The sequence below is a fragment of the Bison bison genome, unplaced genomic scaffold (assembly GCF_000754665.1).
Source record: "Bison bison bison isolate TAMUID 2011002044 unplaced genomic scaffold, Bison_UMD1.0 scf7180017864371, whole genome shotgun sequence".
NCBI lineage: Eukaryota > Metazoa > Chordata > Mammalia > Artiodactyla > Bovidae > Bison > Bison bison.
In genome coordinates, this window is record NW_011494943.1 from 10,915,015 (window position 1) to 10,929,075 (window position 14,061).

Consider the following 14,061-nt stretch of genomic DNA (forward strand, 5'->3'; position numbering starts at 1 on the left):
CCTCAGGTGGATTTAAGAGAGACTTCTTATCTAGGACGTATTCTTGCCCACAGCACTGACAGACAGTAATTCCTTGTTTATTTTCACTATTGTCTGAGATCCTAAGAAAAAAATGGAAGTTGATAGACAATTAGTAGCCCTCATACTTAGCCCTCAGTTCTGAGTTTGTCATGTTAGAACCCAATTTCAGGTGGCGCTAGTGATAAAGAACCTGCCTGCCAATGCAGGAGACTCAAGAGTCACGGGTTCAATCCTTGGGTCAGGAAGAGCCCCTGGAGAAGGAAATGGCAATCAACTCCAGCATTTTTGCCTGGAAAATTCCATGGACAGAGGAGCCTGGCAGGCTACAGTCCATGGGGTCACAAAAAGTTGGACACGACTAAGCAACTGAGCACACATCTGGGGGGACAATCATTCTACCTACACACAAAATTCTTCGTATTTTCCAATTTGTCTTTTGTCGAGTACATGCTTTACAAGTATTTTCCCTCTTGCTCATGCCCTTTTTAAGTATAATTTAGAGGAAGTGTTAGATTCCCCACCTGATTTTTGATACAGTTCACATACCACACAATTTACCACTTTAAAATGTACAATTCTGTACCTTCTAGTATATTCATAGAATAGTGCAACCATACTTCTAGTTCCAGAACATTTCCATCGCCCCCAAAGAAGCCCTGTACCCTTTAGCAGTCACTCCCTCTCAGCCCCCAGAAAACCGGTTATCCGCTGTCTCTATGGATTTACCAATTGAGGACATTTAATAGAAACAGAAGCACTTGTGTGGCTCTTTGTGACTGGCTTGTTCTACTCAGCCTATTTCAAGGTTCAAATCGCAACATGTGCCAGCTCTTCATTCCCTCCTATTGCCAAACAATATCCATCATATGTACTTGCATCTTTCAGTTCAGTGGGCATTTGGGTTATTTCCACACCAACTCCAACACTTAGCCACCATGGGGAGCAGCTGAACCCACTTGGCCTGTGACACTAGCAGTCCCAGACACTCGCCCAAGAACCCCCGCCCATGTGCATCAGTGCAGATAGGACGTCGCTTCCCTCCCCAACCCCTGGCGCTGCACAGCCCTTTCAGGCCTTTCCCTGGTGCCGGGGGACACTGGTGAGCACACCTGTGCAGCCTGCACTCCAGACCACTGCCGATGGCAGTGACTCCCTCAAAGGGGAGTATTCCAATGGCTCCTACTGCCCAAGAGCCCGGGTGCCTTCCAGAAAGTCTGTACCTACTCACATGAACATCACGCACCAACATCTTCACCAACACTCAGGGCTAATGGTTATGAAACCTTTGGAAATCACATACTGCTTCTGAATCATCCCCAAGGGTACACTTCTATGGACGTCTGCATTTGTTTCTTTATTTGACAACATCTGATTTAGGCTGAGTTTCTCAGGTGTCTTCCCTTGTGGCTGGTTTCCTGTTGGCCCCTCCTCAGCCACGACAGGTGGGCTCATTAACCCAGAGAATCCGCCCAGGGATCCTATCTTGCTCTCTACACCCAGGCACACAGACCCAGGCCAACCCAAAGAAAAGTGCTGATGGTCTGACTCCCACACCTGCCATCCTTAAGAAATGGGATCGAGTACCAATCTGGGGAAGTATGGAGACGCCAGGCAGCTTACCATTTCTATTTCACCATCTTAAAGGTCAAAATTCAGAGTAAAAGGAGATCATACAGACAGTAAGAGCTGGGTCCACCTTAAGAAATACAAATTAGAATTTATGGGAAAAGTTTTAAATGTTTAATGAAAAAGAAAGCAATGCATTATTTACACATGGGTAAGAAAAGGTGGCCCCATCTCCAGAGTTCATTCTGGGGGGAGGTGGGGGGCAAGGAGGTGCTTCGAGAATAGAGTTCGCACAAACCCCATTAAATAGAAACCGCCTCTAAATATTTCCAAATGGATACAAAATAGATGAAGAGGCTCCAGTGAGCAGATTTTTCAGATCAGATCAGCAACTGAAAGTGAAGAAAGATAAACAATAAGAAATAATACAAACAAAATGAAAATTTATAAAGTTAACTAAAAGCTCACAAAAGACTTCACAAAAACAAAGCAAAATGGGAAAACCTCAAATGCCCCAAACTAGGAACCAGGAAGTTCTTCCTACAACAATCACAGACAGACTTAGGGTCTCACCGTTCATGGGCATCTCATCAATCTGAGTGGAGTAGTACTGCTCGATGTCTCTGAGGATGCGGATATCATCATTCTTTACAAAATTAATAGCCACACCCTTTCGGCCATATCGACCTGATCGCCCAATTCTTTAAGAATAAAGCAAAATCACTTTAGTAAACATAGCAAAGAAGGTTTCAGTACAGTCCACCAACAAGAATGAAACCAAGGAGAAGCTTGCATGGCGTACCTGTGTATGTACAGCTCTCTGTTGTTGGGCAGGTCATAGTTAATGATGAGGGACACCTGGGGCACGTCCAGCCCCCGGGCCCAGACGTCGGTAGAAATGAGCACTCGGCTGCAGAAAGAAAGGCATTTGAGACAATCGCCTAGCAGAAAAGGGTCAGACCAGCTATGAGCACACTAGGGCTCTTCATACTGTTCCCTCCGCAGGCTGAAGCGTGCGGGACAGCACCAGAAAGCCCCATTCAGAAGGCGTGTTTGGTTTACTTACTTAAATCATGTGTTTATCTCATTAAAATAAAAAATATATACACACACATATATATAGGCTATCTTTTACTCTACTACATTTAATTTGTTTAAAGCCACCACTACTTGGAAAGGACATTTTACTTCTGTCTAGCAAAACATCAAGTACACCAGCCTCACTGATTTTGGTGCACAACACACACAGTGTCTTCTAATTAGAAGTGCAACTCACACCACTCTGTCCTTCTCAAAGGACAGAATCTGACACACCACAGACCCACGCTATCCAATGCTGAGGCCACCAGCTCACAAAGCACCCGAGTGGCTGGTCTGAAATGAGATTGCCTGAAGTTGTAAGATTCACACTATATTTGGATACTTAGTACAAAAAAAAGGGGGGGGGAGGGCAAAAAAACCTCATTAATATTTTTAATGCTGACTGTATGTTGAAATAATATACAGAATTAAATAACACGTTTACTTGATTTACATTCCTACTGGACATCACTGGTATAGAAACTTTCAAAGTTTCAAGGGACAATAGAACAGGAAAAAAAGTTCAAAAAAACAGGAGAGGTGTTGCTGCTACCAGATAATCACACAGAACTGGAGCCCCGGAGAGAGAGCAAAGAATGGACCCACAGCACCACCTGAGGGGTGAGGCCAAGAGCCATATAAACTCCAAACAGGAGGAGTACAACCGAATCACACATGGACCCGTGAGGGTGAAAACCACTGAAACAAAACACAAATGAAACAGACTTAAGGAGCAGCCTGCAGAAAAGACACCGTTTTCATAGGAGTGGAGTCTTGACGGGAACAACGGCAACCAAGACAACACCAAACACGGGAGGCCAACTGCACCAGGTGCTTCACGTAAGGGATGCGAGCGCCCAGAGCCTGATGTCCATGGGACTCCTGGGACCAACCCTGCTGGACTGCCTCCTTCAACATCAGGAGATGTTTTAAGATGAAGTAGACATTTTCAGTGGAGAAGGCAATGGCACCCCACTCCAGTACTCTTGCCTGGAAAATCCCATGGACGGAGGAGCCTGGTGGGCTGCAGTCCATGGGGTCGCTGAGAGTCCGACAGGACTGAGCGACTTCATTTTCACTTTTCACTTTCATGCATTGGAGAAGGAAATGGCAACCCACTCCAGTATTTTTGCCTGGAGAATCCCGGGGATGGGGGAGCCTGGTGGGCTGCCGTCTATGGGGTCGCACAGAGTCGGACACAACTGAAGCAACTTAGCAGCAGCAGCAGACATTTTCAGAGACCAGATGACACAAAATACAGAGACATTCTTCAGGCAGAAGGAAATGCAGCCCTGACAGAAGCTGCTCAGAGATAAAGGAAAGAGAGAAGAATAACGAGTGTGGCACAAAGCATTTATGATATGGATTATACCCATTTCATCATATGAAGCAAAAACGTCTTGTGGGGGTTGAAATACATGTAAACTAAAACACATGAAAACAGCAACAGAAGTCTGGAGGGTCACTGAAGTCAAGGGTTTCAAGTTCTCTATACCCTCAGGGGAGATGATAAAAGTACCATCAACCACAGTTGCTGATAACTCTTCAGCATCAGCAGCAGCTAAATAACACAAAGAAATAAAATATAAACATTTTCCAAAATAAAAAGTGAAGAAAGGAATAACAAGAATAAAATCCAAACTAAAGAAATAACACGTAAAATACACTTAAAGATAGACACAACTGAGTGACTGAACAACAAACAATAACTGCAGTATTTACATTAAACAAAACTGGGCTAAATATTCCAATTAAAAGATAGCAATCATCATCAGATTAAAAGAAAAGGAAAAACAGGGACCTCCCTGGTGGTCCACGGGCTAAGACTCTTAGCTCCCAATTCAGGGGGCCTGGGTTCAATCCCTGGTCGGGGAACAAGACCACACAAGCCGCAACTAAAGATTCCATGAGCTGCAACTAAGACCTGGTGCAGCCAAATAATCCAACTAACTTTTTTTTTTAAAGGAGAGGAAAAACAAAACCCAACTCTATGCTGGTTGCATGAAACCATCCAAAGCTTAAGTCTGGAAACCAGATGTGCAGGAAGAAAGGTACACGAAGGAGGCTGGCGGAGACGAGCAGGGTTCAGGACAGAGGCCCGAGTAAAGCGGGGCAGGTACTTCCAAGGTAACGGCTAAATCCTCCAGACGTCTAGTAATTCTGAACTTGGACACACAAGCAGAACCCCCAAGAGAAAGACCAGCACTCTCAACACAGATGGAACAGACTCAAGGGGAGAGGGGTAAGGACGCAGGTCTGAGAAACACAATTAACCCACTGAAAGCCAACAGGCACAGCCAGGACACAGGACGCCAGCACAACGCAGAACCCATCCTGTCCGAGCACAAAGAATGGTCTTAAACCAACCCCATGCTGGGCCACAAGGCAACTCTGAATACACATTCAGGGAAAGAAATCATACAAAGTGGGTTCGCCAGCTGCAGTGGGATTAAGCTAAAACCAATAAAAAAGGATAAACAGAAAATCCCCCTTTTTTTTTGGAAACAAGAAAAATATGCTTCTAAATAAGACAACTGATCCTCTAGTTAAGGTTAGTTCTCACCTCAGCCTAGTCTGTCACATCACAGTGGCTGCCCTGCTGCTCACCAAGCATGTCAGCGACCTCCCTGAGCTCAGGTAACACCCCGTAAATGCTAGCCAGTGGCCTCAGCACAGGAGCAGAGGGCGCATCCAACCTACCTGGCACCTGACCGGAACTCCTTCATGATGGACTCTCGCTCCTTCTGGGGCATGTCCCCGTGCATGGACGACACGGTAAAGTTAGCTTCCCTCATCTTCTCCGTCAGCCAGTCAACCTACAGATGGAATAGACAGGTGCTGCCGTAAGCTCACAAACCAAACCAGAGACTGGATTCAGGATTTCATGTCAATTACCTGCAGGACCAATACAAATACTCACAAAACAAGTGTTCTTAAAACTCACACCGATCTTCACTGGATGTGTAGATAACTTAAATTTGCCCAGCAAATATTGGGGCAAAAATTCTCTTTAAAAAAATTCATATATATGTGTGTCAATGTTCATCAGAAATTTAAATTCCAATCTTATTTGGAATGTAGTCCAAATCCTCCTTTTCCAAGGAAAGTTGCCAGGGTTCTCAGCTCTACCTGCACATCAGCATCACTTGGGAGCTCAGAGAACGCAGGCTCCGGTGCCATCCACACTAGTGGTCCCGAGCCTACAATCATGGGACCAGACCAACAGCCTGTACACGTGTTCTCTGGACATACTTGCTTGTCCACCCATCACATATAGCAACTTGATTTAAAGGGCAAAGCCAAGTGTATGCTGCAGAGACCGTGTACCCAGAGCCTAAAACATGTACTTCTGGCCTTCAACAGAAAAAGTCTAAGTTCTATGATTTTCGTTTTTTGTTTTGCCACAAGGACATTAAAGAGCCAGGACAACCACGCACCTTCCTCTTGGTGTTACAGAAGATGACAGCCTGTGTGATGGTCAGCGTGTCATAGAGGTCACACAGGGTGTCAAACTTCCACTCTTCCCGTTCCACAGCCACAAAAAACTGCTTGATGCCTTCGAGAGTCAGTTCATCACTGGAGGACAAAGACAATTTTATCAACTCATCCCTCCAACACAAACGAGGCGCACACAGCCCAGGTGCCATTCCAGGTGCCAGCCTGAACCCTGGCAGCACAGGAGTCTGGTCATTAGATCCCCACCCCGCCCCCCTGCCACATCCTCCCAGGAGTCACCACTTCCACTGCATGAGCCCAAGCTCAGGGTTAGGCTGAACCTTTAACCACACCCTGTATATGGTTCTAAACAAAATGTTTGGCTGTTTAATAGAATACACATTTTATTCCCAGCAACAAATAATCTCACTGATAAATAAATACTATCAGCAAATTTTTACACCTGAAATTACTGAATCAAAGGAGAATATATAAAAGCTTGCTTTTCAAAAGAAAAAAGTTAAAAGAATTTTCATGTTCTGTATGGATGTGAGAGTTGGACCATAAAGAAAGCTGAGAGCCAAAGAATTGATCCTTTTGAACTGTGGTGTTGGAGAAGACTCTAGAGTCCCCTGGACTGCAAGGAGACCAAACCAGTTAATCCTAAAGAAAATCAGTTCTGAATATTCATTGGAAAGACTGATGGTAATGTTCCAAAACTCTGGCCACCTGAGGCAAAGAACTGACTCACTGGAAAAGACCCTGATGCTAGGAAAGACTGAGGGCAGAAGGCGACAAAAGAAGATGAGATGGTTGGATGGCATCACCGGCTCGATGGACATGAGTCTGAGCAAGCTCCAGGAGTTGGTGATGGACACGGAAGCCTGGCATGCTATAGTCCATGGGGTCGCAAAGAGTTGGACACGACTGAACAACAGAACTGAACTGAAAACCTGATACAACTATGCTATGTTGTAGTCTCTCTTGAGAAACAGGGCGTCCTCACCGTTTTACCAAGATGCGGATGGGGTCGGTCATGAACTTGTTGGTCATCTCGAGGATCTCGTGGGGCAGTGTGGCACTGATGAGCACCACCTGTGTGGCTGGGGGCAAGTACCTGTACACATCGTAGATCTGTTCTTTGAAACCTGGGATGAGGCATGAGACACACAGGAACTTTTAAGGCTGTACACTCTGACATAAGTCGCACATCAATTGTTCATTTAATTAGGTGTAGCATTGTGGTTTTAAGGTATGAGATTTCACAAGGAATCTTCTTATAGAGCTGGACCAAATTCTCACATCCCCTCTTCTCTCCCTGGTGTGCTCTGGCGACCATGATCCCACCCAAGAGTCCTGGATGCCAACAGTTAAAAGCAACAGAAACCTGAGCCCATAACCCTGGGCCTCTGCCAGGTGGTCATACCTCAGTTCCAGCTGTTGGTGCCCTGAGGATGTACACCCATGGTGGCCAAACCTGCCATATTTTAAGTAAATCCAGAGATCTGGATTTTCACCAAAAAATCTTCAATTAAAAACCTCCCATTCAAAACCAATCTCCCACAGATACTGAGTCATGTTGTACACCTGAAAATGTTAGATGTCAGTGATATCTTGACTTAAAAAACCTCCCTATTAAAGAATGCAACTAGTTTACATTATTTCACAGGGTACAGGATGAATAAAATCTGCTGGCAAGCAGGACCTCACCCTCGGGTCACCACACCACCACCTCTGCAGGACGGCGTTAGGAGACAGCACATAAGAAGGGGGCAGGCAGCTGCGAGGCCCTGACTGCTGAGACCAGGGGTCCAGACGCTGTATTTCCAGTGCATTCCCAGCTGACAGAGATGTTGCTGGTCTAGAGACCTCACTTTGTAGTAACTGTACCTTTAACTTAGCTGATGAGCAGGACCTCCAGGTAAGGGGCCCCAGACAGACGTGGGGTGGAGGGCAGCTCCAAGGGACACCATTAGCCTCTAGGTTCTAAGAGAAGTGCTCAAGGACCAGGGACCAGAAAAACACCTGGGAAGAACCCCAAGAGTTACTGGTGACTCCTGAGAAGGAAACTATTCCCTTTACACTGGGCGACCAGAGTATCTAGAGATGACCCACCCAGCCCCCTGACGTGGAAGTGACCGCGGAGAGGGGTGTGCAGGGAACAGAGGCGTGAAGACTCTGAGGCACTGGTCACAGCTGCTACTGAGCCACGGTGACAGCTGTCATTACACATTTCCCAGTCACTGTGTTAAGAGCACAACTGCTGTCAGTTAGGGGTCCTCACATATTTGTCCTCATGTATTTTAGTAGAAATACATGAAACACATCCCAATTCTAGAAAACTCTTGTTATTCATACCTTTATTCAACATTTCATCAGCCTCATCCAAAACCAACATCTTGATAGCACGTGTCCTCAAACTCCTGCGACGAATCATATCTATAAAATTAGATTTCCAAATAAGTAGAGGTCAGGTTATAAGTAAAGAGCCAGCCATTTCAACCAGTATTCATCGCATTTCAGGGACCTTCCCTCCACTTCTTAAAAGTTACTCAAATGCAAAAAGTTATCAGGTAGCATATCAAAATGAAAATAGTCCTCTATCACTGAAGCTCTTTTTATAGACAAAAGCAATTAATCACCAAAGACACGCCCAGGTGTGCCGGCGACAACGTGCTGTCCGTAGTCCAATTTCCTGATGTCCTCCCCCACATTGGTGCCCCCGATGCAGGCATGGCACTGGACATTCATGTAGTCACCCAAAGCAAGCAGGCCCTGAATTAAAACACAGGTTCATGTCCAAGGTCTGCGCCAAGACCACTCTAAAGTCAGAAACATCTGCATTCTCCCCAAATGAAGACTGCTTCTATTCTAATTTAAAACGACCATCAGGTATTATTTATGCTATTCCTTCTATCATAAAACTACAGACAGCCTAAGTCTCTTCCTTCCATTTTTTTCTGCACCAGAATGAAGTTAGTTTTACTGTTTTCTTATTATAAAAGCAGTATGTATTAGAAACTATAGAAAAATAAGAAAACATGCAAAATTCACAATCCTACCACCCAGAGACAATATTAACATCTTAACAAACACATTTCCATTTCCACAATGTTTACACTATAAAGACCAAATAGTTACAATTATTTTTATTAAGACGGACTTTTTTTTTGAAAAAAATTATAATTGTAAGATTACAAAAAACTAAGGGGAATCATACAAGTAGAACTAAAGATGACTTCATACAAACCAGTGATTTATGGCAAAACATGAGGAATCAGGGGGGAAAAAACCCAATAGAAGAGACAAAACAGATTCAATTAAGTCAATCAGTTGGCTTGACCAGTGTGAATGGCAGAGAGGGATGATATACGGATGATATACCTATATACGGACTCCAGACACCCCAAAACCCAAGCTTAGTCAGAAATCTACACAGACTTCAGTCAGCCCTCCCTATCCTTGGAGCCACCTAAGTTCAGATCAGGCAGTTCTGTAGTATATATTCATTTTTAAAAACCTGCATATAAATGGGATTCATGCAGTTCAAACTCATGTGGCTCAAGGATCAAGTGCACTCGCAAACGCGACCCTGCCATCTGTAACCGCTCACCTTCTGGATCTGCACCGCTAACTCTCTTGTTGGAGCCAAGATCAGAGCTTGGGTTTCACGAACCTAGGAAAATAATTTTTGTCAGAAAATAGAGAACCTCAGTATTTTCGAGGGGTGTGTGTGTGTTAGTTGCTCAGTTGTGTCCGACTCTTTGCATCCCCATGGACTGCAGCCCACCAGGTTCCTCTGTACATGGAATTCTCCAGGCAAAAATACTGGAGTGGGGTGCCATTCCCTTCTCCAGGTAGACCGCACATATTCAGACTCAGATCTATTCTGAATATCACCTCATGTTAACCACACATCTGATTTCAGGTAAGCAAGTCTGAATATTACTTAAACCAGACAAGCAGCAATAATGAGGTATACTAGTCAGGATTCTTGTTTGCAGACAAGGATTTCCACTAGTTAACAAAAGCCTCCCAATTTACGACACAGAAAACAATCTATGGTTATTATATGGGAAAAGTTGGGGAGCGGGATAAATTAGGAGTTTGGAATTAAAATATACACACTACTATATATATAAAATAGATAACTTATAATGGAAAAGAATCTTTAAAAGTATATACATATGTGTATATATATCCACACACACATCTGAACCACTTTGCTGTCCATCTGAAACTAATGTAGCACTGCAAATCAACTGCATTTCAATAAAATTTTTAAAAACGGTTTAAATAAAAAGGAATTTCTGACAGGATATTAGCTCAGATACTAGTGTACAATTAAGATTCTCTTAAAATATGTTTATTCAGTACAACTAGATATATTTAAGAACTGTACTTCTTGAAGATTGTAGTTACAGAAGGTAAAGGAAGTATTTCCAAGGATTAAAGTTTAAGATTACCTGAATATCCAGACACTGGAGGACAGAAATACTGAAGGTGGCTGTTTTGCCTGTACCAGACTGAGATCTAGTAAAGAAAACACAGATAAATGGGATGTAGAATGCCGGGCTACATGCCTCTGCTCCCATTCATGTAACCCCTGCTGCAGCAGTGCTCTGAGGCGGTGGGCTGCAGAAGCACTTAGGCAGCTTCTTCCAAGGAGAGTCCCCCCTTCACTGACCCCAATGCCCTAACCAACATCTTAACCACAAGGGGGCAGGACTTAGGCACAACCTTTAAATCACAGGTGTTAAGGACAGTAAAAGTGGCCTTTGCATTGGGGGGTTACAGAACTGCAGAATCTGTAGAATGGGTGTTCCAGGCAGCAGCAAAGGATTACCTTTTATATAACTCTTTTCTACAATTTCAGACTTTTTTTTTTTTTGGTAAATGAGTCTTTAAAAATAAGGCAAATCAGAAACAAAGCTATTAAAAGAGTATTAATGTATATGCCAAACAATAAGTAAGTAAATCTGGCTTAAAGAAAAAAAAAGAATGCTTTCTAGAGTGGAGGACACAAAAATAAAAACAGCCCACAGCTGAAGTCCAGTCAAGAGCTGGTAAAGGCGTTTGAATGGAGAAGCACTAAACTACAGATTCCTGGGCTGACTAGAGCCTGACTCCTATTGCATGAGCAGACTTACTGCGCAATGACATCTCTTCCTTTAATTATCTGCTTAATAGCTCGCTGCTGGATTGCTGATGGTTTTTCAAAACCTGTAAATTAAAACAAAAAAATGAGCTCTAGCCACTAGGACAGCATACTTAAAACCATAACTGGAGCTCCTTGTGGGGAAGATGGTATCTTTTTAAAATTCCCCACCTACTCGTAACCCAATGTCCAACATACTAAGCTCAGAAGAAACTACTGAATGAAGTACTAGGCTGAAGGGGATTTTCATACCAACACATAATCTTATTTATACAGAAACAATCTCTAAGGAACATTGTTGCAAAACAGAGAGACCTGAGGTTAAAAAAAGAATGTGGTTACTCCTGGAGAATGGGGGTGAGGGAGGCTCACACTTTACTCCAATTACTTGTGTGTTGTTTGGCTACATTACAATAACCTGCACTGCTGGGGGTTCTGTGACGTTACTTTTTAAGGTAAAAAAGGAGGATAAACCAATCAGTACTGTAGTCACCACTCCCAACCAGTAGTAAGTCTGCAAGTTGTTCATATCACCTAGAACTCCATTTCATCTACTGCTTGGATCACATTCCTGCTTGATGCAGCTACATGAACTACAACACCATCCCTCTATAGTGCAAGAAAATAAACATAGCATACTTCAATTTCTGGTAGTTTTCTAAAATATAATACATTTTCCTATCTAACACAAAAGCAAATATAACAGATGAATTAAACCCCTCAAGATGACCCAGCACATGGACTGGGAAACTAAAAACAGTGTTTTTAGGGCAGCGATGTCCTGGGTGCCCAGAGGCAGATAGGGCTGTCAGCCACACTACCAGGCCTGGCTGCTATGGCTCTCCAACTCCCATTCCCTCAGCACTTTCTCTGTGCTGAACTGTCACAGTGTCAGAGACTGTTGGATAGAAAAATGTCTGTCCCAGTCCCAGGCATTAAGCACAAGTGTTGGTCACTCCCATCTGCATCCCCAACCCTACCTCTTCTCAGGCTCCCCAGCTGCCTCCTTTACATGTCCCACTGGATAGTTCACAGGTCCCTCAAGCTCCACTCATCCAGTAAGAGTTCCCTCCAGTGCCCCCCACCAGAAGAGAGGGCATCATCACCTACCCAGTTATTCACACACCCAGGACTTTCCTCTGAGCCTCACATTCAACCCACAATCAAACCCCGTCAGCACTCCCATTTCCAACACAATTCCATCATCGTTTCTCTGGACTGGAACAAAAGCCTCTTAACATTCCCTGATTCCTCTCCTGCCTCGCCTCCCCCCGTTTTCAGATACCCAGGACCACCTCTGTAACTGTAAATCTGATCCCACCACTTCCCTGTTTAGAACCCTCCAGAGGCCTCCCACTGGACTCAGAAATAAAATTCAAATTCTTCATCATTTGGCACCACGTTTGTTGGCTGTACCCCTCCCCGCGCCCCAATCTTGCCCCTAGGTTCCCAGGACAAGGGGAATTCTTTTTCTTTCTGGAATACACAAGGCTTCAGGCTGCAGGGCTCTGGGACCAGCTTCTCTCTCTGCTCGGTTCTACCATAATCTACTCATAACGGGCTTTGTTCCAGGTCTCAGGTCAAATGCCAGCCTGGGAGGTCCCAAACCTAACTACCCTATTAACTCTTTCCTCACCCAGTCATGCTTGATTCAGTTAACCCGCTTTATTTTCTTCGTAGCCATTACCACTTTTTCCCAAATGCAACTTAAGCTCCCTAGGCCTGTCTGGTTCACTGCTAAGCCCTCAGTGCCTACAGCCGCGCACGTTCTAGCATCTGTTACAAGACAGTCATCCACTGAATGAATGACTTGGGAGTGCACAGAGAACCCTGCAGCCCTCGCGGGACCCAGCACGACGCCCTGCCGAGAGAACACTTGAACCAGCCGACACAAACGCGGGTAGGGCCCCCGGGCTAGGCCTCACCTCCGACCGCCAGCCCCCAGGGCCGCAGGACTCCCAGTCTCGGACCCCAGCCCCGGCCGGGCCCCTGCTCTCTCTGTGGGCGCATCCAGTCCGCGGCCCGAGCCCACCTACCTACCGTAGGCATAGATGCCGCGCAGCAAGTCCTCCCGCAGGCCCATGGTGTCGAATGTGGGGGTCACGTCCACCTCCTCGCTAGTCTCGAATTCCACTTTGGTCATGTCTTCCTCTTTGAGTAGCCGCTTCCGCGCCGACCCCGAGGTCGCCATCGTGGCCGTAGCCGCCATGATACCGAACGGGCTGAGAGCCGAGCGCGCGCCGTAGCGGAAAGCGGAAGCAAGGCCCCGCGCCGCCGCCGCCAGGAAGTGACGCCATCGCGTGTGCGTACGAATGTGCGTCGGGGCCACTCCTCGGAAGGGGCGGGGCGTTCCTGGTCGCGTGAAAGGGGAACGGAGGCTGGCCGCGGAGAGACTGGGGGTACTGCGGCTCTCGCTCGGGAGGGCCTCGTTTGGGATCTCGCAGGGCCGAACTCTACTCACTCCTAAGATTAATCGGTGCGGAGGCAGCGGGGCGCCGAGGAGCCTACCTCGTGTGGCCCTGTTGGGTGGGCTCTCGGGCTGAATTGGTTTCCCTCCCGCCCCGCGTTTCACGGGTTCTCTGTGCGGGACCGTAAACCTGTAGCCCCTGCAGACGGGATTGTAGGCCGCGCCAGTACGCCAGTGCTCCATGCGAAATCTCCCTGGTGGCCCTGCTTCGAGTGGGAACTTGGGCGCACGTCCCCAACCCGGCACCGGCACACGCGTTATTACTCGTTAACACTGCCTTCTGATGGAAATCCCCACTGTACATCGTCTGCTTTTGAAAAATCTGGAATCTAAC

At 45.8% G+C, this 14,061-nt stretch overlaps 1 protein-coding gene across 1 annotated transcript; it reads right to left on the reverse strand.

Moving 5' to 3' along the window:
• Positions 1-1,738: 1,738 nt before the first annotated feature.
• Positions 1,739-13,559, reverse strand: EIF4A3 (eukaryotic translation initiation factor 4A3). The gene is made up of 12 exons (XM_010856286.1): positions 13,301-13,559; positions 11,253-11,325; positions 10,569-10,635; positions 9,716-9,778; positions 8,745-8,877; positions 8,461-8,541; positions 7,109-7,250; positions 6,105-6,243; positions 5,368-5,483; positions 2,390-2,497; positions 2,161-2,288; positions 1,739-1,979 (listed from the first exon to the last, which is right to left on the reverse strand). The coding sequence occupies exons 1-12, from the start codon at positions 13,467-13,469 to the stop codon at positions 1,963-1,965; spliced, it is 1,236 nt and encodes a 411-aa protein (XP_010854588.1). The 5' UTR covers positions 13,470-13,559; the 3' UTR covers positions 1,739-1,962.
• Positions 13,560-14,061: the final 502 nt, after the last annotated feature.